The 26053-nt window shown below is 44.8% G+C and overlaps 1 protein-coding gene and 1 long non-coding RNA gene across 3 annotated transcripts in view; both read right to left on the bottom strand.

Moving 5' to 3' along the window:
* Positions 1 to 26053, bottom strand: part of LOC138662869 (zinc finger protein 250-like) — a 72854-nt gene that overhangs the window by 31963 nt on the left and 14838 nt on the right. The window contains exons 5-6 of one of the 2 annotated variants that reach the window (XM_069748856.1): positions 21194 to 21272; positions 19957 to 20953 (exon numbers count right to left, since the gene is read on the bottom strand). In XM_069748856.1, coding sequence (XP_069604957.1) covers positions 19957 to 20703 — 747 coding nt within the window. In that variant the 5' untranslated portion in view covers positions 20704 to 20953; positions 21194 to 21272. Of the gene's footprint in view, positions 1 to 19956; positions 20954 to 21193; positions 21273 to 25774; positions 25823 to 26053 lie in introns of those variants that run through there. The other variant, XM_069748855.1, reaches the window with a different exon arrangement.
* LOC138667345 (uncharacterized) lies at positions 15999 to 16494 on the bottom strand. Its single transcript, XR_011318721.1, has 3 exons — positions 16409 to 16494; positions 16157 to 16299; positions 15999 to 16059 (listed from the first exon to the last, which is right to left on the bottom strand). It is a non-coding gene; the product is annotated as an uncharacterized lncRNA (long non-coding RNA).

Genomic DNA, 26053 nt, shown 5'->3' on the forward strand with positions numbered 1-26053 from the left:
CGATTCAGCGATGTCAGCGGGAGAGCCAGCGACCAAATAAAGTGCTGGCCCTCTAGCCCCGACCAGCGACATCACAGCAGGATCCTGATCGCTGCTGCGTGTCACACTGAACGATATCGTTAGCCAGGACGCTGCAACGTCACAGATCGCTAGCGATATCGTTTAGTGTGAAGGTACCTTTACACTGACAGCAGTGATGATACACGGCACTACAGTAGTACAGGGCATCACCGGAGACATCAGAGGCTTGTATGTTGTATGATCGCACTGATCAGAGGGGTTTAACAAAGGGTTAAAGTGAAAAACATCATAGTTTTAACAGCAAGAAATATCCATCACTATATGGAAAGCAGAGTCACTGCACAATGTTAGTTACATCACGTCCATAACTACTTTATTATACTCTATTATCCTGTACACAGTGGAGGAGATAGAAATCACAGGTCCGACAGCAACAGCTGGAATTGGGCCCTACAACGTAAAGAAAAAAAATCTATATATATAAAGCTGTGTGTGTGTGTGTGTGTGTGTGTGTATGTATGTGTGTGTATGTATGTATGTGTATCTGTGTGTGTGTGTCAAGCCACACTCATTCCACATAGAAACCAATCACTAAGCATCTTTCATTTCACCAGAGCTGTTTATAAGAAGCAGAGCTGTGATTGGTTGCTATGAGCAGCGGTTTTCCCACTCCACAACACCTCAGCAGACACTGACCGGGTGGGAGAAATCTATCATCCCTGGGAACATAAGCTCCAGCCATTGTCTGCCCCCCAGAAAGGAGCAGAGAGCACATGACAGAAATGAATCCCCCTCCTCTATTACTGCTGCGCTCTATTGTTACCGGCGTAGAAAATCGCATCATCAGCGGCCGCACACAGAGCCACACTGCCAGGTTACATAACAGCACATCTCCAGGAACTCCCTGCTCAGCGCCACCCAGCTCGGGACTATGGGATGGAGAAGGTGTGATGGGTATATGGGCACGGGACTATGGGATGGAGACTGTGTGATGGGTATATGGGCACTGGACTATGGGATGGAGGATGTGTGATGGGTATATGGGCACGGGACTATGGGATGGAGGATGTATGATGGGTATATGGGCACAGGACTATGGGATGGAGGATATGTATGATGGGTATATGGGCACTGGACTATGGGATGGAGGATGTGTGATGGGTATATGGGCACGGGACTATGGGATGGAGGATGTATGATGGGTATATGGGCACGGGACTATGGGATGGAGAATGTGTGATGATCTCCAGCTTCGACTACTACAACATCCTTTTCTGTGGCCTCCCTGCTAACACCCTTGCACCGCTCCAGTCCATCCTTAACTCTGCTGCCTGACTAATTCCTCTCTCTCCTCACTACTCCCCTCTGTAAATCTCTTCACTGGTTACCATTCCCTCAGCGTATCCTGTTTAAATTACTAATACTGAACTACAAGGCCATCTATAAACTGTGTTCTCCATACGTCTCTGAACTAATATCCCAATATCTTCCCTCGTGTAATCTCCGGTCCTCCTAAGACCTCCTTCTATCCTCCACACTAATTCGCTCCTCACCCAACCGCCTCCAGGATTTCTCCCGAGTATTCCCCATCCTCTGGAATTCTTTGCCCCAACACGTCTGACTATCAACGACATTTGGATCCTTCAGACGGAACCTGAAAACCCACCTCTTCAGAAAAGCCTACAGCCTGCACCGACCGTGCACCGCTACTGGAACTACTGCCTCACCAACACCGGAGCTCCTGCAACCCTCAACCTACTGTCTCCTTCCCCACCATCCTGTAGAATGTAAGCCCGCAAGGGCAGGGTCCTCGCCCCTCTGTATCAGTCTGTGATTGTTCGTTTGTTTACTGTAAGTGATATCTGTAATTTGTATGTAACACCTTCTCATGTACAGCACTATGGAATAAATGGTGCCATTTAAATAATAATAATAGCATATGGGTACTGGGCTATGGGATGCAGGATGTGTGATGATCTCCGCTTCGATTACTGCAACATCCTTTTCTGTGGCCTACCTGCTAAAACCCTTGCACCTCTCCAGTCCATCCTTTACTCTGCTGCCTGACTAATTCATCTCTCTCCTCGCTACTCCTCTGCTTCTCCCCTCTCCAAATCTCTTCACTGGCTCCCATTCCCTCTTGCCTTGTCCATGTATGGTTTGGTCCAGTAGCCCATTTATCATCAGATTGTCCTGGTTCCTCGACAGCTGACGTGGACCTTGTTAATCCTGCAGGCATGACTCTCCTTGTTCAGGACACTCTCATGCTTATTGAGGTAGGCACCATAGTGTTATGGACCACTACTTGTATATTATGTCCAACAGGGCAGAGCCAGAATTTGAACCCCAGTCTCCCACATTGGTGGCTGTGATTTTACTAAACGTGGCACATGTATTGCCAGCTTCTATTATATCTTTTACCGAATGTTACTGACTTTTTCCGATGTTAAGAAAAATGCTCGTGTTACCGATCATGAATCCGAATGTACCATATTCCTACCGAATTTATGTTTGATTATCGTTTTCCGAACATATTCGCTCATCTCTAATTATGGCCACCACAACCTGATACACAAAATAAAAAACCCCACTCACTATGGAGGCATTTACAGTCCACCAGAACCCCATTATAATGACCCCTACCAGCCACACATTCAGTATGAGAGTCCCAACAGCTCTTCTCTTAACCCCTTTACCCCCAAGGGTGATTTGCACGTTAATGACCGGGCCAATTTTTACAATTCTGATCACTGTCCCTTTATGAGGTTATAACTCTGGAACGCTTCAAGGGATCCCGGTGATTCTGATATAATTTTCTCGTGACATATTGTACTTCATGATAGTGGTAAAATTTATTTGATATTACCTGCGTTTATTTGTGAAAAAAGGGAAATTTGGCGAAAATTTTGAAAATTTTGCAACTTTCCAACTTTGAATTTTTATGCAATTAAATCACAGCGATGTAAAGATGCAGAAAAAATTGGCAGCACTCACCGGTCTTCATAAAACAGGTACTTTATTGTGACATATCGTCACGGCACGGGGGTGTGTATAAAGAACGTAGCAGCCGAACGACGGCCGTTTCGCTCCCACCTGGCGCTTCAACGGGTTCAATGGGAGTACGGATGTGATGCCTGAAGTAGCGCCTGACACTAGCGCTCCTCCCTGCGCCAACACCCGCCCACCCACGGTACACAATATGATTAAAAACATCTAAAATCAATACGCTTAGTACGCGGCATGAACCATAAGCCATATCAATAATGAGCATTATAACATCTTAGTATATTGAGATATTGTACAGTACAGACATTGCTAAGTCAAACATATAATTGTTATTAAGTCGCGCCGGGCCACTCAGATGCTAACCCAATACTGGTGCCCGTGTCGCTTCTCCATCCTCTCAGGCTGAACGTGACACCACCTACCATACCCAGGATATCACTCTCCGATCTCCTGTGCTACGGGCTCACATACGGTCTACGTTGTAACCTTAAACAATATATACCGTTCACAGAAAAATAGACATATCTACCTTATCATTGAGCCCCGCAGGGCCCATGGCCCCTGTCCGCATTATCCACATTGCCTCACATCTTAACAAGACATTATGATGGTCACCCCCTCTTTTTGGGATCTTAACCTGTTCCACACCAGCAAATGTCATTACCTCCGCGTTTCCTCCATGCTCCTCCCGCAAGTGATTAATGAGTCTGGGTACCCCCTTCCCTGTGGTGACAGATCGACAATGCTCTCTAAAACGCACATATAGACACCTGATGGTCTTACCCAAATAATATCGCCCACACGGGCACCACACTACATGCACATTTTTTGTTTGGCATGTAATTAGCTGCATCACCTTATGTTTGACTGGCCCAATGTACAAGACCCTATCCGTAACATGTTGTTTGCAAAACGTGCAGTGTCCGCATCGATAATTCCCCATCGGGATACTCCTTCCCAACCAATTGTCGGTCCTGCTTTCTACCACTCGATTTTGCACCAATACATCTCGCAACCTAGTGCTCCTTCTGTTTGAAATAAGGGGGCCCCTGGCTACCACCTCGGTTAGCTCTTTATCCCTATCCAGCAGGTGCCAGTTTTTTCTTATAGCGGACCTGATCTGTCGGTCCATGGGGCCATATTGGAAGCAGAATGTGAATCTTTTACTCATGGAATGCTGTGCCCTACTCGTTATCTGATCCCTACTACTCATTTTATCGCAAGCATCTTGCCAAACGCGATCCGGATACCCTCTATATTTTAATCTCTGTTCCAACTCCAAAGTTTGTGCCTCCAAACCCTCTCGTGTGTTATTGGCCCTACTGATTCGCACCAATTGACCATAGGGCAGGGACCGCTTAGTATGCCCTGGATGATAACTGTGATAGTGCATCAATGCGTTGGTAGAGACTGGTTTCCGATATAGAGAGGTGTTAACCTCCCCATCCACTATATCGACTGACATCTAAAAATTCTAAATGGGATCCCCCAAATGTAGACGTGAAAGCCATACCCATACTATTGTCATTTAGGTAAGAAACAAAATGTCCAAAGGAGTCCTGTGACCCATCCCACACGAAAAACATATCATTAATGGGGACTCCGGCAGCTTGTACTTTCGCCAACTTGTATTTAGGTTATTTTGAGGAGATACACATGTACTCTTTACAGAATCCCTACCTCGAGCATATCAGGATGTACTTACGGTACGTCGATGATATGTTTTTCATGTGGGATGGGTCACAGGACTCCTTTGGACATTTTGTTTCTTACCTAAATGACAATAGTATGGGTATGGCTTTCACGTCTACATTTGGGGGATCCCATTTAGAATTTTTAGATGTGTCAGTCGATATAGTGGATGGGGAGGTTAACACCTCTCTATTTTGGAAACCAGTCTCTACCAACGCATTGATGCACTATCACAGTTATCATCCGGGGCATACTAAGCGGTCCCTGCCCTATGGCCAATTGGTGCGAACCAGTAGGGCCAATAACACACGAGAGGCTTTGGAGGCACAAACTTTGGAGTTGGAACAGAGATTAAAATATAGAGGGTATCCGGATCGCGTTTGGCAAGATGCTTGCGATAAAATGAGTAGTAGGGATCAGATAACGAGTAGTGTTGTGAATTCTGTTGTCGGGCTCCCTTCTGTGGTCATGAATGGTACTTCGGCTGGTTCTGTCCATGGACTTCCTCTGGTGGGTGTTTCTGAGTTTCCTTTCACAGGTGACGAGGTTAATTCGTTAGCTGCTGCTCTATTTAACTCCACTTAGATCTTTGCTCCACGCCACCTGTCAATGTTTCAGTATTGGTCTAGTTCACTCCTGGATTGTTCTTGTGACCTGTCTTCCCATCAGAAGCTAAGTTCCAGCTTGTATTTCTTTGGTTTGCTATTTTTCTGTCCAGCTTGCTATTTAATTTGTTGTCTTGCTTGCTGGAAGCTCTGGGACGCAGAGGGAGCGCCTCTGCACCGTGAGTCGGTGTGGAGGGTCTTTTTGCGCCCTCTGCGTGTTCTTTTTGTAGGTTTTTGTGCTGACCGCAAAGTAACTTTTCCTATCCTCGGTCTGTTCAGTAAGTCGGGCCTCACTTTGCTTAATCTATTTCATCTCTGTGTTTGTATTTTCATCTTTACTCACATTCATTATATGTGGGGGGCTGCCTTTTCCTTTGGGGAATTTCTCTGAGGCAAGGTAGGCTTTATTTTCCTATCTTCAGGGCTAGCTAGTTTCTTAGGCTGTGCCGAGTTGCATAGGGAGCGTTAGGCGCAATCCACGGCTATTTCTAGTGTGGTTGATAGGTTTAGGGATTGCGGTCAGCAGAGTTCCCACGTCCCAGAGCTCGTCCTTTATTATCAGTAACTATCAGGTCTTTCCGTGTGCTCTTAACCACCAGGTCCATTATTGTCTTGACCACCAGGTCATAACAGAGTAGGGCACAGCATTCCATGGGTAAAAGATTCATGTTCTGCTTCCAATATGGCCCCATGGACTGACAGATCAGGTCCGCTATAAGAAAAAACTGGCACCTGCTGGATAGGGATAAAGAGCTAACCGAGGTGGTAGCCAGGGGCCCCCTTATTTCAATCAGAAGGAGCACTAGGTTGCGAGATATATTGGTGCAAAATCGAGTGGTAGAAAGCAGAACTGACAATTGGTTGGGAAGGAGTATCCCGATGGGGAATTATCGATGCGGACACTGCACGTTTTGCAAACAACATGTTACGGATAGGGTCTTGTACATTGGGCCAGTCAAACATAAGGTGATGCAGCTAATTACATGCCAAACAAAAAATGTGGTGTATGTAGTGTGGTGCCCGTGTGGGCGATATTATTTGGGTAAGACCATCAGGTGTCTATATGTGCGTTTTAGAGAGCATTGTCGATCTGTCACCACAGGGAAGGGGGTACCCAGACTCATTAATCACTTGCGGGAGGAGCATGGAGGAAACGCGGAGGTAATGACATTTGCTGGTGTGCAACAGGTTAAGATCCCAAAAAGAGGGGGTGACCATCATAATGTCTTGTTAAGATGTGAGGCAATGTGGATAATGCGGACAGGGGCCCTGGGCCCTGCGGGGCTCAATGATAAGGTAGATATGTCTATTTTTCTGTGAACGGTATATATTGTTTAAGGTTACAACGTAGACCGTATGTGAGCCCGTAGCACAGGAGATCGGAGAGTGATATCCTGGGTATGGTAGGTGGTGTCACGTTCAGCCTGAGAGGATGGAGAAGCGACACGGGCACCAGTATTGGGTTAGCATCTGAGTGGCCCGGCGCGACTTAATAACAATTATATGTTTGACTTAGCAATGTCTGTATTGTACAATATCTCAATATACTAAGATGATATAATGCTCATTATTGATATGGCTTATGGTTCATGCCGCATACTATGGGTATTGATTTTAGATGTTTTTAATCATATTGTGTACCGTGGGTGGGCGGGTGTTGGCGCAGGGAGGAGTGCTAGTGTCAGGCGCTACTTCAGGCGTCACATCCGTACTCCCATTGAACCCGTTGAAGCGCCAGGTGGGCGCGAAACGGCCGTCGTTCGGCTGCTACGTTCTTTATACACACCCCCGTGCCGTGACGATATGTCACAATAAAGTACCTGTTTTATAAAGACCGGTGAGTGCTGCCAATTTTTTCTGCATCTTTACATCGTTGATGGTCGTGTTTCCGGCTTTAGCACCCAAGGTCTGCCGGCTGGCTGAAGTTTGTGAGTCTGACGTGTTCCCGGTCTGTGGAGCGGTGGTGCGGTCAGCTGTTCTCTACCCCATGCTTAAATCACAGAGATATGTCACACAAAATACTTAATAACTAACATTTCCCACATGTCTACTTTACATCAGCACAATTTTGGAACCAACATTTTTTTTGTTAGGGAATTATAAGGGTTAAAAGTTGACCAGCAATTTCTCATTTTTACAACACCATTTTTTTTAGGGACCACATCTCATTTGAAGTCATTTTGAGGGGTCTATATGATAGAAAATAACCAAGTGTGACACCATTCTAAAAACTGCACCCCTCAAGGTGCTCAAAACCACATTCAAGAAATTTATTAACCCTTCAGGTGTTTCACAGGAATTTTTGGAATGTTTAAATAAAAATGAACATGTAACTTTTTTTCACAAAAAATTTATTTCAGCTCCAATTTGTTTTATTGTACCAAGAGTAAAAGGAGAAAATGGACCCCAAAAGTTGTTGTACTATTTGACCTAAGTACGCCGATGCCCCATATGTGAGGGTAAACCACTGTTTGGGCGCATGGCAGAGCTCGGAAGCGAAGGAGCGCCATTTGACTTTTCAATGCAAAATTGACTGGAATTGAGATGGGACGCCATGTTGCGTTTGGAGAGCCCCTGATGTGCCTAAACATTGGAACCCCCAACAAGTGACACCATTTTGGAAAGTAGACCACCTAAGGAATTTATCTAGATGTGTGGTGAGCACTTTGACCCATTAAGTGATTCACCGAAGTTTATAATGCAGAGCCGTAAAAAGAAAATCATATTTTTTCACAAAAATGATATTTTCGCCCCCAATTTTTTATTTTTCCAAGGGTAAGAGAAAAAATTGGACCCCAAAACCTGTTGTACAATTTGTCCTGAGTACGCTGATACCCCATATGTGGGGCTAAACCACTGTTTGGGCGCATGGCAGAGCTCGGAAGGGAAGGAGCGCCATTTGACTTTTCAATGCAAAATTGACTGGAATTGAGAAGGGACGCCATGTTGCGTTTATAGAGCCACTGATGTGCCTAAACATTGAAACCCCCCACAAGTGACACCATTTTGGAAAGTAGACCCCCTAAGGAACTCATCTAGATGTGTTGTGAGAGCTTTGAACCCCCAAGTGTTTCACTAGTTTATAACGCAGAGCCGTGAAAATAAAAATTCTTTTTTTTTCCAGAAAAATTATATTTTAGCCCCCAGTTTTGTACTTTTCCAAGATAACAGGAGAAATTGGACCCCAAAAGTTGTTGTCCAATTTGTCCTGAGTATGTTGATACCCCATATGTGGAGGGGAACCACTGTTTGGACGCATGGGAGGGCTTGGAAGGGAAGGAGCGCCATTTGGATTGCAGACTTAAATGGAATGGTCTGCAGGCGTCACATTGCGTTTGCAGAGCCCCTAATGTACCTAAACAGTAGAAACCCCCCACAAGTGACCCTATATTGGAAACTAGACCCCCAAAGGAACTTATCTAGATGTGTTGTAAGAACTTTGAACTCCCAAGTGTTTCACTACAGTTTATAAAGCAGAGCCATGAAAATAAAAAAATCTTTTTTTTCCCACAAAAATTATTTTTTAGCCCCCAGTTTTGTATTTTCCCAAGGGTAACAGGAGAAAATGGATCCTAAAAGTTGTTCTCCAATTTGTTTTGAGTACGCGGATACCCCATATGTTGGGGTAAACCACTGTTTGGGTACACGGGAGAGCTCGGAAGGGAAGGAGCACTGTTTTACTTTTTCAATGCAGAATTGGCTGGAATTGAGATCGAACGCCATGTCGCGTTTGGAGAGCCCCTGATGTGTCTAAACAGTGGAAACCCCCCAATTATAACTGAAACACTAATCCAAACACACCCCTAACCCTAATCCCAACGGTAACCCTAACCACACCCCTATCCCTGACACACCCCTAACCCTAACAATATTCCCAACCATCAATGTAATCCAAACCCTAACTTTAGCCCCAACCCTAACTGTAACCTTAACCCTAGCCCCAACCCTAACCCTAGCCCTAACGGGAAAATGGAAATAAATACATTTTTTTAATTTTTCCCTAACTAAGGGGGTGATGAAGGGTGATTTGATTTACTTTTATAGCGGGTTATTTAGCGGATTTTTATGATTGGCAGCCGTCACACACTGAAAGACGCTTTTTATAGCAAAAAATATTTTTTGCTTTGAAACATTTTGAGAGCTATATTTAGGTCCATAGAGTCATGTGAGGTCTTGTTTTTTGTGGGACGAGTTGACGTTTTTATTGGTAACATTTTTGGGCATGTGACATTTTTTGATCGCTTTTTATTCCGATTTTTGTGAAGCAGAATGACCAAAAAGCAGCTATTCATGAATTTCTTTTTGGGGAGGCGTTTATACCGTTCCACGTTTGGTAAAATTGATGAAGCAGTTTTATTCTTCTGGTCAGTACGATTACAGCGATATCTCATTTATATCTTTTTTTATGTTTTGGTGCTTTTATATGATAAAAACTATTTTATAGAAAAAATAATTATTTTTGCATCGCTTTATTCTGAAGACTATAACTTTTTTATTTCTTCGCTGATGACGCTGTTTGGTGGCTCGGTTTTTGCGGGACAAGATGATGCATTCAGCGGTACCAAGGTTATTTATATCAGTCTTTTTGATCGCATGTTATTCCACTTTTTGTTTGGCGGTATGATAATAAAGCGTTGTTTTTTGCCTCGTTTTTTTTTTTTTTTACGATATTCACTGAAGGGGTTAGTGATATAGTTTTATAGGTGGGGTCGTTACGGACGCGGCGATACTAAATATGTGAACTTTTATTGTTTTTTTTATTTAGATAAAGAAATGTATATATAGAAACAATATTTTTGTTTTTTAGGAATTTTTCTTAAATCTTTTTACACATGTGAATATTTTTTTTTGCACTATAACATTGCCCCAGGGGGGGGGGGGGGGGCATCATGTTATAGTGTAAGATCGCTGATCTGACACTTTGCACAGCACTGTGTCAGATCAGCGATCTGACGTGCACATCTCCAGGCTTACAGGCGCCTGCTTTGAGCAGGCGCTGTGAAGCCACCTCCCTGCAGGACCCAGATGCCGCGGCCATTTTGGATCCGGGCCTGCTGCAGGAAGGAGGAGGTAAGAGACCCTCGCAGCAACGCGATCACATCGCGTTGCTCCGGGGGTCTCAGGGAAGCCCGCAGGGAGCCCCCTCCCAGCACGATGCTTCCCTATACTGCCGGAACACTGCGATCATGTTTGATCGCAGTGTGCCGGGGGTGGTCCATGACCGCTCCTGGCACATAGTGCCGGATGCCAGCTGCGATAGTCAGCTGACACCCGGCCACGCTCCCCCCGTGAGCGCGGCCGATCGCGTATGACGTACTATCCCGTCGGTGGTCATACAGGCCCACGCCACCTCGACAGGATAGTAGCCACATGTCAGAAAGGGGTTTATACGATGCCACCATTTCCTGATATTTGATTAAAAAACCACACATACTACTCACCCAACCTGGTTCCTGAGGAGCGCTGCTCTGGTCTGTGCGGTGTGAGTACTGAGGCTCCGTACTACAGGTGTGATGTAGTGACGTCATTGTGCCTGCAGTGCACGGAGTCTCAGACTCTGAAGTGAAGGCTGAATGGTGGATCAGGAGCTTTCCACTCCCTGATTCACTAATCTACGGTATTCAGCGGTGTCACCGTCATGGGAATGTGGATATTGCTGAAATTGTGATGATGGGAAGGAGAGGGTGACCAATACCACACCCCACCGAGCCCTGTCAATTCATAGGCATCATAGCAACTGAATGGGCGACCTTTATGGATGACACACTCCTGCCTATCCAACTATCGTATGGTAAATATCTCCTAGATCCTGGGTTCATTAGTATTTGCACCAAGAATGAGACTAAGTGGTACAAAGGAGGGCAACAAAATTAATAAAGGGGATGGGAGAACTACAATACCCAGATAGATTAGCGAAATTAGGATTATTTAGTCTAGAAAAAAGACGACTGAGGGGCGATCTAATAACCATGTATAAGTATATAAGGGGACAATACAAATATCTCGCTGAGGATCTGTTTATACCAAGGAAGGTGACGGGCACAAGGGGGCATTCTTTGCGTCTGGAGGAGAGAAGGTTTTTCCACCAACATAGAAGAGGATTCTTTACTGTTAGGGCAGTGAGAATCTGGAATTGCTTGCCTGAGGAGGTGGTGATGGCGAACTCAGTCGAGGGGTTCAAGAGAGGCCTGGATGTCTTCCTGGAGCAGAACAATATTGTATCATACAATTATTAGGTTCTGTAGAAGGACGTAGATCTGGGTATTTATTATGATGGAATATAGGCTGAACTGGATGGACAAATGTCTTTTTTCGGCCTTACTAACTATGTTACTATGTTACTATGTTATTAACTGACGGTGGTCGGAGGTAGTCAGTGAGATGAATGGTACCATATTGTGCATGTAGGGGGCAGTACTGTGGGAGCATTAGAAAGTGTGGGGATGACAGCACTGTGGGGACATTATACTGTGTGTGAGGGGGATGCCAGTCCTGTGGAAACATTGTCCTGTGTCTGTGGGAAGCCACTAATGTGGGAACAAAATACTGTGTGTGGGGGTATTGCGGTACTGTAGGAACATTATACTGTGTGTGGTGGGATGATGGTACTGTGGGAACTTTATACTGTGTGGGGGTATGGCGGTACTATGAGAACATTAAACTGTGTGTGGGTAGTATGGCGGTACTATGAGAACATTATACTGTGTGTGGGGGTATGGCGATACTATGAGAAGATTATACTGTGTGGGGGGGTATGGCGGTACTGTAGGAACATTATACTGTGTGTGGTGGTATGGCGGTACTATGAGAACATTATACTGTGTGTGGGTGGTATGGTGGTACTATGAGAACATTATACTGTGTGTGGGGGTATGGCGGTACTATGAGAACATTATACTGTGTGTGGGTGGTATGGCGGTACTATGAGAACATTATACTGTGTGTGGGGGTATGGCGGTACTATGAGAACATTATACTGTGTGTGGGGGGTATGGCGATACTATGAGAACATTATACTGTGTGGGGGTATGGCGGTACTATGAGAAGATTAGGGGGTATGGCGGTATTGTAGGAACATTATACTGTGTCTGGGGGTATGGCGGTACAATGAGAACATTATACTGTGTGTGGGTATGGTGGTACTGTAGGAACATTATACTGTGTGTGGTGGTATGGCGGTACTGTAGGAACATTATACTGTGTGTGGGGGTATGCCGGTACTATGAGAACATTATACTGTGTGTGGGGGTATGGCGGTACTATGAGAACATTATATTGTGTGGGGGATGGCGGTACTATAAGAACATTATACTGTGTGTGGGGGTATGGCGGTACTGTAGGAACATTATACTGTGTGTGGTGGTATGGCGGTACTGTAGGAACATTATACTGTGTGTGGGGGTATGGTGGTTCTATGAGAACATTATACTGTGTGGGGGATGGCGGTACTATGAGAACATAATACTGTGTATGGGGGTATGACGGTACTATGAGAACATTATACTGTGTGTGGGGGTATGGCGGTACTGTAGGAACACTATACTGTGTGTGGGGGTATGGCGGTACTATGAGATTATACTGTGTGTCGGGGTATGCGTCATGATCCCAATGGCAGGGGATCACAAAAGGACAAGCACAAAAAACAAAACAAGCTCTAGGGTGATGGAAACTGAGCTGACCGCGATCCTGAACCTAAACACACAACTAGCTGTAGCCGGGGAACGTACCTACGATGATTCCTAGACGTCTCGCACCAGCCGAAGGACTAACTTCCCCTATTAGAAGAAACACAGACCTCTCTTGCCTCCAGAGAAACCCCCCACAGAAATAGCAGCCCCCCACATGTAATAACGGTGAAATGAGAGGAAAGCACATACGTAGTTATGAAAACAGATTCAGCAAAATGAGGCCCGCTAAAGCTAGATAGCAGAGGATACAAAAGTGAACTGCGCGGTCAGCGAAAAACCCTACAAAAAACCATCCTGAAATTACTTGAACTCATGTGCCAACTCATGGAACATGAGGAGTAATATCAGCCCACTAGAGCAACCAGCAAAAAGGAATCACATATCTGCAAGCTGGACTAAGACAAAAATTAAGCAAAACGTGAAACAGGAAAATCAAAAACTTAGCTAGTCCTGAAGATTACAGAAGCGGGAAGCAGAGGTAACAAGACACACTGATTACATTGATAGCCGGCGAGGAAATGACAAGAAAGCCAGGTTAAATAGGAAACACCCATATCCTGATAGAACAGGTGGACACCAGAGACCGCAGAAAACACAAATCACCCAGTACCATCTGTAACCACCAGAGGGAGCCCAAAAACAGAATCCACAACAGTACCCCCCCCCTTGAGGAGGGGTCACCGAACCCTCACGAGAACCACCAGGGCGACCAGGATGAGCCCTATGAAATGCACGGACCAAATCAGCAGCATGAACATCAGAGGCAACCACCCAAGAATTATCCTCCTGACCATAACCCTTCCACTTGACCAAATATTGGAGTTTCCGTCTGGAAACACGAGAATCCAAGATCTTCTCCACAACATACTCCAATTCTCCCTCCACCAGCACCGGAGCAGGCGGTTCAAGCGAAGGAACAACAGGTACCTCATACTTCCGCAACAACGACCGATGGAACACATTATGAATAGCAAACGATGCCGGGAGATCCAAACGAAACGACACAGGGTTAAGAATTTCCAAGATCCTATAGGGACCGATGAACCGAGGCTTGAACTTAGGAGAAGAGACCTTCATAGGAACAAAACGAGAAGACAACCACACCAAGTCCCCAACACGAAGTCGAGGACCCACGCGGCGACAGCGATTAGCAAACTGCTGAGCCCTCTCCTGGGACAACTTCAAATTGTCCACCACATGACTCCAAATCTGATGCAACCTATCCACCACCATGTCCACTCCAGGACAATCAGAAGGCTCCACCTGACCAGATGAAAAACGAGGATGAAACCCCGAATTACAAAAGAAACCAAGGTAGCAGAACTAGCCCGATTAGTAAGGGCAAATTCGGCAAGCGGCAAAAAGGTAACCCAGTCATCTTGATCAGCAGAAACAAAACACCTTAAATAAGCTTCCAAGGTCTGATTAGTTCGTTCCGTCTGGCCATTCGTCTGAGGATGGAATGCAGACGAAAAGGACAAATCAATGCCCATCTTAGCACAGAACGTCCGCCAAAATCTAGACACAAACTGGGATCCCCTGTCAGAAACGATGTTCTCCGGAATCCCATGCAAACGAACTACGTTCTGGAAAAACAGAGGAACCAACTCAGAGGAGGAAGGTAACTTAGGCAAGGGTACCAGATGAACCATCTTAGAAAAGCGGTCACACACAACCCAGATGACGGACATTTTTTGAGAGACAGGGAGATCCGAAATAAAGTCCATGGAAATGTGCGTCCAAGGCCTCTTCGGGATAGGCAAAGGTGACAACAATCCACTGGCGCGAGAACAGCAAGGCTTAGCCCGAGCGCAAACTTCACAAGACTGCACAAAAGAACGCACATCCCTCGACAAGGAAGGCCACCAAAAAGACCTGGCCACCAAGTCTCTAGTACCAAATATTCCAGGATGACCTGCCAACGCAGAAGAATGGACCTCGGAGATGACTCTACTGGTCCAATTATCCGGAACAAACAGTCTTTCAGGCGGACAACGATCAGGTTTATCCGCCTGAAACTCCTGCAAAGCACGTCGCAAGTCTGGGGAGACAGCCGACAAAATCACCCCATCCCTAAGGATACCAGTGGGCTCAGAATTTCCAGGGGAGTCAGGCACAAAACTCCTAGAAAGAGCATCCACCTTCACATTCTTTGAACCTGGCAGGTATGAAACCACAAAATCGAAACGGGAGAAAAACAGTGACCAACGAGCCTGTCTAGGATTCAGACGCTTGGCAGACTCAAGGTAAATCAGATTTTTGTGATCAGTCAAGACCACCACACGATGTCTAGCACCCTCAAGCCAATGACGCCACTCCTCAAATGCCGAAAGTACAGAAAGTTATAGAAGGCTAGCACTCGACAGTTCTGAAGGTGACGGTGCAAATGAACGGAACCCGTGGTCCTCTCAATCATGTAGCGTAAAATCACTGCTCTCGTACGATGAAGAGATTCAATTCATGTGGATGCTTTTATTAGATAAATGTTCAGGTGAAGCGATAAGTACAAAAACGTTTCGGCCAGCCCGTGGCCTTGATCACTAAATCGCTGAAACAAATAGAACAAAACAATACTAAATAACTATTCTCAGGACAAAGACAAGATTACAAATACATATATACATATATACAGTTCAGAAAACATGTCAATGCTTATGTTGAGGGAATAGAAGCCATCCAGGCTTTACCTATACATCATTAACAAGGAACCAAAAGCAAAGGAACAAGAGAGATACACAATACATAATTGGATACAGTAGAGACGGTAGGAAAAGATGGTTCAGCGTACCCTAAGGTAGTAGATTCTTCCCTTGCATGGGTGAATGTTGCTGCTGAGGTGTCAGCCAAAAGGAAAAAAGGTAAACAACCTGTAACGGTAACGGGTAATGGGAAAAATGAGCGAGGGTGCTGCATAACAGGTGCTTTAATGACCTAAGGTATAGTCATAGATAGGTGTAGCATGGCCACCATTGGATGTATGTACCTCACCTTATTATAAATAATGTTGTAGTCGCCGTGATGGAGGGCAGACTGGTGTATATCAATGGCTGTATGGGTAGACATGGGTAGATATAGATATATTAAATATTCCGGTATGTACATAACAAATAGGTGAATGATAAAAAGTTAAAATTACATAACTACCTCTGCGCTTTAAGGGACCAGCCTGAATACAAGTAGGATACCTTGAGAGAGTGCAACCAATAATGTGGGGAGATTCGTATGGCTTAGTGGTACTGGTGCTGTAGTCGCCGTGATGCACGGCAGACAGGTCTATGTACCATATGCTGTATTGACAGATATAAAAAAATAAAGATCTCAGCGTGTAGGTAGCCAGATAAATGATGATGATGATGATAGAAAAAATTGTATATATATGTATATATACATAGCTACCTGTGCGCTATAGAAGACCAGCCAGAGCAACGCTTGAATACCTTTGAGGAGTACAACCAGTACTGTGGGAATATTTGTGTAGCTGCAGAGAAGGGCAGTGGAGAGTACATAAGTATCTAAAATTCTACTAGTCACGTGTATGCAGCAGAAAGAAGAGAACACTACCTGCTAGGTTGTGGAGCCAGTCAAGGTCAATGTCTAATGAGCTAAGCCACCGTAATAGGGGAACCAATGTCACTAGAAAGAAAAAGGAGGGGGGGGGGGGGGGGCATGAGTATGGCGCTTGGCTGGTATTTGTTTAGCACAAGAAAACTTATCTGTAAGTAGTCGCTCACATCCGTCCTCAGGAGTCCGTGGAGACAGGTGGCCAGGACCAGCGTTGGGCAAGTGGGAAAGGCAGACACTAACCGTGTCACTGCGTGAGGTAGCGCTTGTCTGGAGGAGCCCAAAAGGCTCCTTTTTATGGCCCTGGGTGGAGGTGCGTCCGGAACGAGTGTAGGGACGCCGGCGCATGCGCAATAGCGATTCCAGCCACTCGCGCGTGCGCAGTAGAGACGGAGCACGTCGGTCTGCCACAGAAAGGCTGGGCCTGCGCAGTGTATGCAAGCCCAGGCCAGCCGATGACCGAACGGAAGAAGCGCTCGTCCTGTAGGGACTGAAGGGGAAGGGGCAGCGCAGTAGGTGCTATAGATAGAACGCCAATGTAAAAGGGCAGTGGACTCATAGGTGCTGGTGCGGTGCCTTGCATGTGGACACTCTTCAGGAAACGCTGTAGAGATGTGGGGGAAGCGCTGTAATGAAATGGGCAGAGCGCTGTGTAATGGAGAATACATCATAAAAGTACAACACAGTTACATGATTAAACATATAAATGCATGGTAGGAGTCCAAACTAAATAAATAAAATGAAAAGAAAGGAAAAGAATGAAAAGAATGAAATGAATGAAATAAATGAGAATAGATGAACTGAATGAAAAAATGGATCATGGAACATAATCAGATGAAAAAAGATGAAAAACTGAAAAAATGAATGAAATGAAATAAAAATTGAAGAAAAAATAAATAAATAATAAAAAACAATAAAAAAATAGAAAATGAAATATAAAAATGAAAAAAATGAAAAAAATAAAAAATAAATAATAAAACTGGGTACTAATTAAATGGCTATGGAAAAACACAATCTTACCGTCTCTATAGTGCGGAAGGGTGAGGCTACTAGTGCAGTTGGTTAGGTCTAGAAAAATAAAGTAAGTCATATTAGCCAGTCTATCTCACGGTTCAATCCCCTAGGGTGAAGGCTATCAAGGGTATAAATCCAGAACGTTTCTCGCTGTTTTAGCAACCGAACATGGTTTCCTCCCCTTCTCGGGCGAGGAACTCTTTCTATAATCTGAAACCTAAGTTGTGACACGTTGTGTCTTGCCTCCTTAAAATGCAGTGGTAATGGTAACCATGTTTTTTCGCATCTAATGGTGGATTTGTGGCTGGATATTCTATCCTTAATGGCCTCAGTCGTCTCTCCCACATATAATAATCCGCATGGGCACTTGATGATATAGACCACATAGTTTGTGTCACAGGTGTAGTGTTCCTTGATGGGATATGACTTCCCGGTCCGTGGGTGGACAACCTCATTGCCTTTAATAACGTTGGAACAGCACCGGCAACTCAAACAGGGGAAAGTACCTGTTCTGCTTTGGCCCGTCAGAGTTCTATTTGGAGCCGTTTTTTGTGACCCTAAGTCTGCCCTTACTAATTTGTCACGTATATTCTTGGGTCGTCTAGTGCACATCAAAGGTGGATCTTTAAAGATGGGGATGTTAGGATAGGCCTTGTTGAGGAGAGGCCAGTGTCCTCGGATCAAGTTATGTATTTTATTCATTGTAGGGTGATAATTATGTACAAAGGGCAGACGTGGATTTTTTTGTTTTTGTACCCCTGAGTTTAGGTTGTCAGAGTCATGGAGTGCTCTAGAGGATTCCGTATTCAGGAGATCCAACGGATACTGACGGGCTTTGAACTTGTTGGACATTTCATGTAGCCTCAATTCTAAAGTGGAAGGATTGGACACAATTCTGGTTACCCTTTTAAATTGTGATCTGGGGAGACTGTTTTTGATAGACCTGGGATGACAGCTATTATATAACAAAAGGCTGTTGCAGTCAGTCGGTTTTGTAGAGATGTCAGTGCTTAAATTACCGATAGAGTCTTTGATAATCTTAGTGTCTAGGAAGGTCACTTCGTTACTGTGGTGAGCTAATGTGAAGGACAGTTCTGGTCTGACGGTATTGATGGTGTCGTAAAATTCTAGAAGGCTAGTCTGGTCGCCCCGCCATACGCAAAAAACATCATCTATGTATCTATACCAGGCGAGAGCATGCTGCTGAAAGCCGGGGTTTGTGTACACGAAGTCCCGTTCAAAACGATCCATATACAGGTTCGCGTAGGCAGGGGCCACGTTGGACCCCATTGCCGTGCCGCATATCTGTAGGAAAAAATCATCCTCAAATATGAAAAAGTTCTCCCTGAGCACTAAATTAAGGAGATCAATGCAAAGTTCTTGAATGCCCTCGTCAAGACTGGCCTCACTGAGGGTTTGGGACACTGCTTCAATGCCCATATCATGGGTAATGGATGTATACAGGCTATTTACATCTAGTGTGCATAGGAGGCTGTCGCTGGGTACCCTCTTCATGTTACGGATTTTACCTAGGAAATCCCCAGTGTCCAGTATAAAGGACTTTGTAACCCTGGTGTAGGGTGTGAGGATCTTTTCGAGGAATATGGATAATGGATTAAGAATGGAATCGGTCGATGCTACAATAGGGCGACCAGGGGGATTACGGAGATTTTTGTGAATTTTAGGCAAGATGTATAGGACAGGGGTCACAGGATGAAGGTTAATGAGGTATGTTTTTGTTTTGTTGTCGATAGTCTTAAGTTGTAGGTGTTTGTCAACTATCCTAGTGATCTTTTGGCGTATGGCATGGGTAGGATCATTCTGGATCTTTTTATAGGTTGTCGTGTCAGCAAACTGTCTCCTTACTTCAGAAACATAGAAGCTTTTGTCCATAACCACGATGGCTCCCCCCTTGTCCGCCGGTTTAATAATGATATTTCTATTCTCACATAGTGAGTTCAAGGCTTGTTTTTCAAGCGAATCCAGATTGTGGTGGACAGGGAGGAAACCTAATCGTTGGTCATGCAGAGTTTTCTTAATGTCTCTGTCCAAAAGATTGACAAAAGTCTCCACCGCGTGGTTTAATTTAGATGGAACAAAAGTACTTTGATTTCTAAGACCAAGTTGGTCAATAGTAATACTGGGTCCCTCAGTGTGTGATGATATAGAGATAGGTCTGATAGAATTGTTAGAGTCCTCAAAGTGCACCTTCAATCTGATATTCCTATAGAATTGCTGTAGATCCCTTTCAAGTTGAAAGGAATCCCACATAGGAGTCGGGCAGAAAGATAGACCCATGTTAAGCACTTTGAGTTCTAAGGGAGAAAGAGTATAGTTAGAAATGTTTACTACCGAGTTTGGACTCCTACCTGAGATCTGAGAGTCATGTGACGATCCCCGTCCCTTCTTCCTTGACCTCCGGGTTGGCGTGCGTTTTGTCCTAAAAAACGGGGACCTGATGTCTGTGCCCCGCCAGTTTCGCTGCCGGATCCTGCAGAGGAACCCCCTGCAGGTGAGGAGCCCCCGGAGTGGTAGTTCCCTCCCGGTGTTCGGCGGTATCTTTGCCTCTGGCGCCTGGGAAACGGGTCCTCCCATTTGTAGACGTTGTTCGTGAGGTAATCTTCCGTATCTCTCTGGAACTTAGTTCGTTTTCTTTCTTCCAGGGTTTTCTGGTGTGTTGTAAGTATGGAGTCCACCTTACTTTTCAGTGTGGCGAATTCAGTAGTACTCAAGGTAGTGGTCAGTTGGGTCTCAATGCTCTCGATTTTCTCCTCTGTGCTTTTAATAGCTTCCTGGAGGTACTCGATTGTCAATAGTATAATATCAAAAGAACACTTATTCAAAATTTTCTGGAATGTCGTACAGTACTTATCATTGTCCGAAAACAGTGTTGGACGAAGGTTGCAACGTAAGCCTCTGGGTATTTTCCCTTGACGGTGGTATTCACCTAAAGTTGCACAGTGTAAATCGTAGCCGATGAGTTTTTTCTTTTCTTTCTCCCAGTCCCTTGACTTAACGTCCTTGCTGGGTAGGTGGAGGAAGTCCGTTTTGGTCTTTATCCTAGATAAGATGGTGGTGCCTGTGGCCTCGTCGTAGACATAGGTATCTGTTGACATGGATTCGGTCGGTGCTCAAAGCCCAAAGCCAATGGTACAGAAAGTTATAGAAGGCTAGCACTCGACAGTTCTGAAGGTGACGGTGCAAATGAACGGAACCCGTGGTCCTCTCAATCATGTAGCGTAAAATCACTGCACTCGTACGATGAAGAGATTCAATTCATGTGGATGCTTTTATTAGATAAATGTTCAGGTGAAGCGATAAGTACAAAAACGTTTCGGCCAGCCCGTGGCCTTGATCACTAAATCGCTGAAACAAATAGAACAAAACAATACTAAATAACTATTCTCAGGACAAAGACAAGATTACAAATACATATATACATATATACAGTTCAGAAAACATGTCAATGCTTATGTTGAGGGAATAGAAGCCATCCAGGCTTTACCTATACATCATTAACAAGGAACCAAAAGCAAAGGAACAAGAGAGATACACAATACATAATTGGATACAGTAGAGACGGTAGGAAAAGATGGTTCAGCGTACCCTAAGGTAGTAGATTCTTCCCTTGCATGGGTGAATGTTGCTGCTGAGGTGTCAGCCAAAAGGAAAAAAGGTAAACAACCTGTAACGGGTAATGGGAAAAATGAGCGAGGGTGCTGCATAACAGGTGCATTAATGACCTAAGGTATAGTCATAGATAGGTGTAGCATGGCCACCATTGGATGTATGTACCTCACCTTATTATAAATAATGTTGTAGTCGCCGTGATGGAGGGCAGACTGGTGTATATCAATGGCTGTATGGGTAGACATGGGTAGATATAGATATATTAAATATTCCGGTATGTACATAACAAATAGGTGAATGATAAAAAGTTAAAATTACATAACTACCTCTGCGCTTTAAGGGACCAGCCTGAATACAAGTAGGATACCTTGAGAGAGTGCAACCAATAATGTGGGGAGATTCGTATGGCTTAGTGGTACTGGTGCTGTAGTCGCCGTGATGCACGGCAGACAGGTCTATGTACCATATGCTGTATTGACAGATATAAAAAAATAAAGATCTCAGCGTGTAGGTAGCCAGATAAATGATGATGATGATGATAGAAAAAATTGTATATATATGTATATATACATAGCTACCTGTGCGCTATAGAAGACCAGCCAGAGCAACGCTTGAATACCTTTGAGGAGTACAACCAGTACTGTGGGAATATTTGTGTAGCTGCAGAGAAGGGTAGTGGAGAGTACATAAGTATCTAAAATTCTACTAGTCACGTGTATGCAGCAGAAAGCCACTTCATGGCCAAAAGCTCCCGATTACCAACATCATAATTCCGCTCAGTGGGCGAAAACTTTCTAGAAAAGAACGCACTCCGAAGATCAATCTTAGTGAACCATTTAGCCCCCTTAATGCGAGCGAACAAATCAGTCAACAATGGCAAAGGATACTGATATTTGACTGTAATCTTATTCAAAAGACGGTAATCTATACAAGGGCTCAAGGAACCATCTTTTTTGGTCAAGAAAAAAAAACCTGCTCCCAAAGGGGACGAAGATGGACGGATATGTCCCTTTTCCAAGGACTCCCTAACATAATCCCGCATAGCAGTATGCTCTGGCACTGACAGATTGAACAAACGTCCTTTAGGAAATTTACTGCCAGGAATCAAATCTATAGCACAATCGCAATCCCTGTGAGGAGGAAGCGAATTGAGCTTAGGCTCCTCAAAAACATCCCGATAATCAGACAAAAATACAGGAACCTCAGAAGGAGTAGATGAAGCGATAGAAATCGGAGGTGCATCATCATGAATCCCCAGCTTAACACAGACATTGTTTTCCAGTCCTGGACTGGGTTATGAGTTTGTAACCATGGCAGACCAAGCACTAAGACATCATGTAAATTATACAGTACCAGGAAGCGAATCACCTCCTGATGAACGGGAGTCATACGCATGGTCACTTGTGTCCAGTACTGAGGTTTGTTCATAGCCAAAGGTGTAGAGTCAATTCCTTTCAAAGGAATAGGGACTTCCAGAGGCTCCAGACTAAACCCACAGCGGTTGGCAAATGACCAATCCATAAGACTCAGGGCAGCGCCTGAATCCACATAGGCATCGATGGAAATGGCTGATAATGAACAAATCAGAGTCACAGACAGAATGAACTTAGACTGTAAAGTACTAATGGCAACAGACTTATCAACCTTTTTTGTGCGTTTAGAGCATGCTGATATAACATGAGCTGAATCACCACAATAAAAACACAATCCATTTTTCCGCCTATAATTTTGCCGTTCACTTCTGGACTGAATTCTATCACATTGCATTATCTCAGGTGCCTGTTCAGAAGACACCGCCAAATGGTGCACAGGTTTGCGCTCCTGTAAACGCCGATCAATCTGAATAGCCATAGTCATGGACTCATTCAGACCTGTAGGCGCCGGGAACCCCACCATAACATCTTTAATGGCCTCAGAAAGGCCATCTCTGAATTTTGCAGCCAGGGTGCACTCATTCCACTGAGTAAGCACCGACCATTTCCGAAATTTCTGACAATATATTTCTGCTTCATCTTGCCCCTGAGAGAGAGCCAATAAAGCTTTTTCAGCCTGAATCTCTAAGTTAGGTTCCTCATAGAGCAAACCCAATGCCAGAAAAAATGCATCCACATTGAGCAACGCAGGATCCCCTGGTGCCAATGCAAATGCCCAATTCTGAGGGTCACCCCGCAGGAAAGATATAACAATTTTGACTTGCTGAGCAGGGTCTCCAGAGGAGCGAGATTTAAAAGAAAGAAACAACTTGCAATTGTTCCTAAAATTCAGAAAACTAGATCTATCTCCAGAAAAAAACTCTGGGATAGGAGTTCTAGGTTCAGACACAGGAGCATGTACAACAAAATCTTGTATATTTTGAACCTTAGCAGCAAGATTATTCAGGCTGGAAGCCAAACTCTGGACGTCCATGATAAACAGCTGAGGTCAGAGCCATTCAAGGATTAAGAGGAGGTAAGACGCAGCCAGGCTGCAATTAAGGCTAGGCAGCAAACTCTGAGGGGAGAAAAAAAAAAAAAAAAAACTTCCTCAGACTACTTTTCCTCCTACTTCAGCCAATACGATTACCACTTTTGGCCGGCTATACTGTCATGATCCCAATGGCAGGGGATCACAAAAGGACAAGCACAAAAAACAAAACAAGCTCTAGGGTGATGGAAACTGAGCTGACCGCGATCCTGAACCTAAACACACAACTAGCTGTAGCCGGGGAACGTACCTACGATGATTCCTAGACGTCTCGCACCCAGCCGAAGGACTAACTTCCCCTATTAGAAGAAACACAGACCTCTCTTGCCTCCAGAGAAACCCCCCACAGAAATAGCAGCCCCCCACATGTAATGACGGTGAAATGAGAGGAAAGCACATACGTAGTTATGAAAACAGATTCAGCAAAATGAGGCCCGCTAAAGCTAGATAGCAGAGGATACAAAAGTGAACTGCGCGGTCAGCGAAAAACCCTACAAAAAACCATCCTGAAATTACTTGAACTCATGTGCCAACTCATGGAACATGAGGAGTAATATCAGCCCACTAGAGCAACCAGCAAAAAGGAATCACATATCTGCAAGCTGGACTAAGACAAAAATTAAGCAAAACGTGAAACAGGAAAATCAAAAACTTAGCTAGTCCTGAAGATTACAGAAGCGGGAAGCAGAGGTAACAAGACACACTGATTACATTGATAGCCGGCGAGGAAATGACAAGAAAGCCAGGTTAAATAGGAAACTCCCATATCCTGATAGAACAGGTGGACACCAGAGACCGCAGAAAACACAAATCACCCAGTACCATCTGTAACCACCAGAGGGAGCCCAAAAACAGAATCCACAACAGGTATGGCGGTACTGTAGGAACATTATACTGTGTGTGGGGGTATGGCGGTACTATAGGAACATTATACTGTGTGGAGGTATGGTGGTAGTGTGAAAATACCTTTTTTACGACAGATACCAGTACTGTGGAAACATTATACTGTGTGTGGGGGTATGGCGGTACTGTAGGAACATTATACTGTGTGGAGGTATGGTGGTAGTGTGAAAATACCTTTTTTACGACAGATGCCAGTACTGTGGAAACATTATACTGTGTGTGGGGGTATGGCGGTACTGTAGGAACATTATACTGTGTGGAGGTATGGCGGTACTATGAGAACATTATACTGTGTGTGGGGGTATGGCGGTACTATGAGAATATTATACTGTGTGGGTGTATGGCGGTACTATGAGAACATTATACTGTGTGTGGGGGTATGGCGGTACTATGAGAAGAATATACTGTGTGTGGGGGTATAGCGGTACTATGAGAACATTATACTGTGTGTGGGGGTATGGGGTTACTGTAGGAATATTATACTGTGTGGGAGGGTATGGCGGTACTATGAGAACATTATACTGTGTGTGGGGGGGATGGCGGTAGTATGAGAACATTATACTGTGTGTGGGGGGTATGGCGGTAGTGTGAAAATACCTTTTTTACGAGAGATGTCAGTACTGTGGAAACATTATACTGTGTGAGCGCCATCATATATATTACATAAGGGGTGTAAAAAGGAGATTCATAAAAAAGACTCCTCAGGGCTGTGCTGCATTTGTACAAAAAGACTGCTATCTGCCGTCCAGACGGGACCATGTGACATCAATGGGAAGAGGGAGGGTTTCCGGAGGGAAGAGTCTAGAGGGTGCACCTGGTCAGGAGACCTTGATGACGCAGTTACTGATATTATAAAGGCCGGAGCCCCAAAGGCAGAACAGATTTGGCGCCAACAAAGGAAAGGGGTGCTGGGAAGAATCTGAGGTACCAGCTCATGGCAAAGTGCCCGAGGCAGGTGGGTGTGGGGCAGAACCCTGCTTACAGGGCATAATGGGGGCATTACACTGTGTGGGGCCAAGAAAGGGGCCCTGTACTAGGAGAACAATCTGCTCCCTCACTTCCTGTCCTCCATAGTTGGCTCGTATGTATCTATTACAGGAAACAGAACAACAACGTTATGATTCTTATAAAGAGTCTCAGTGCAGAATGGGTTAATGTCCCCGCGCTCAGTAATGGGGAATCTCCACATACCTCCACCTGCAGAGCCGCACTCCACATATATGGCTGCTCTGTGCGCACAGGACCTGTGATGAGGTAACGGGGGGAGGAGTCAGGGTCACGTGATCCGCAGTGAAGACGCTACATGGAGACTTCTCCTCAGTCAGTGACATTTCCGCCATTATTCGCCCTCACTACTGGCACAATTACCTCGCGCCGCCTTTTCTACACAATGTTATGTGTGGAATGTAACGTGTGATTTCTCTGGAGACAAATAGACCACACACATGAGGGAATTATTACCGGTTACCG

This window comes from Ranitomeya imitator, chromosome 2, assembly GCF_032444005.1.
Source record: "Ranitomeya imitator isolate aRanImi1 chromosome 2, aRanImi1.pri, whole genome shotgun sequence".
Taxonomy (NCBI): Eukaryota; Metazoa; Chordata; class Amphibia; order Anura; family Dendrobatidae; genus Ranitomeya; species Ranitomeya imitator.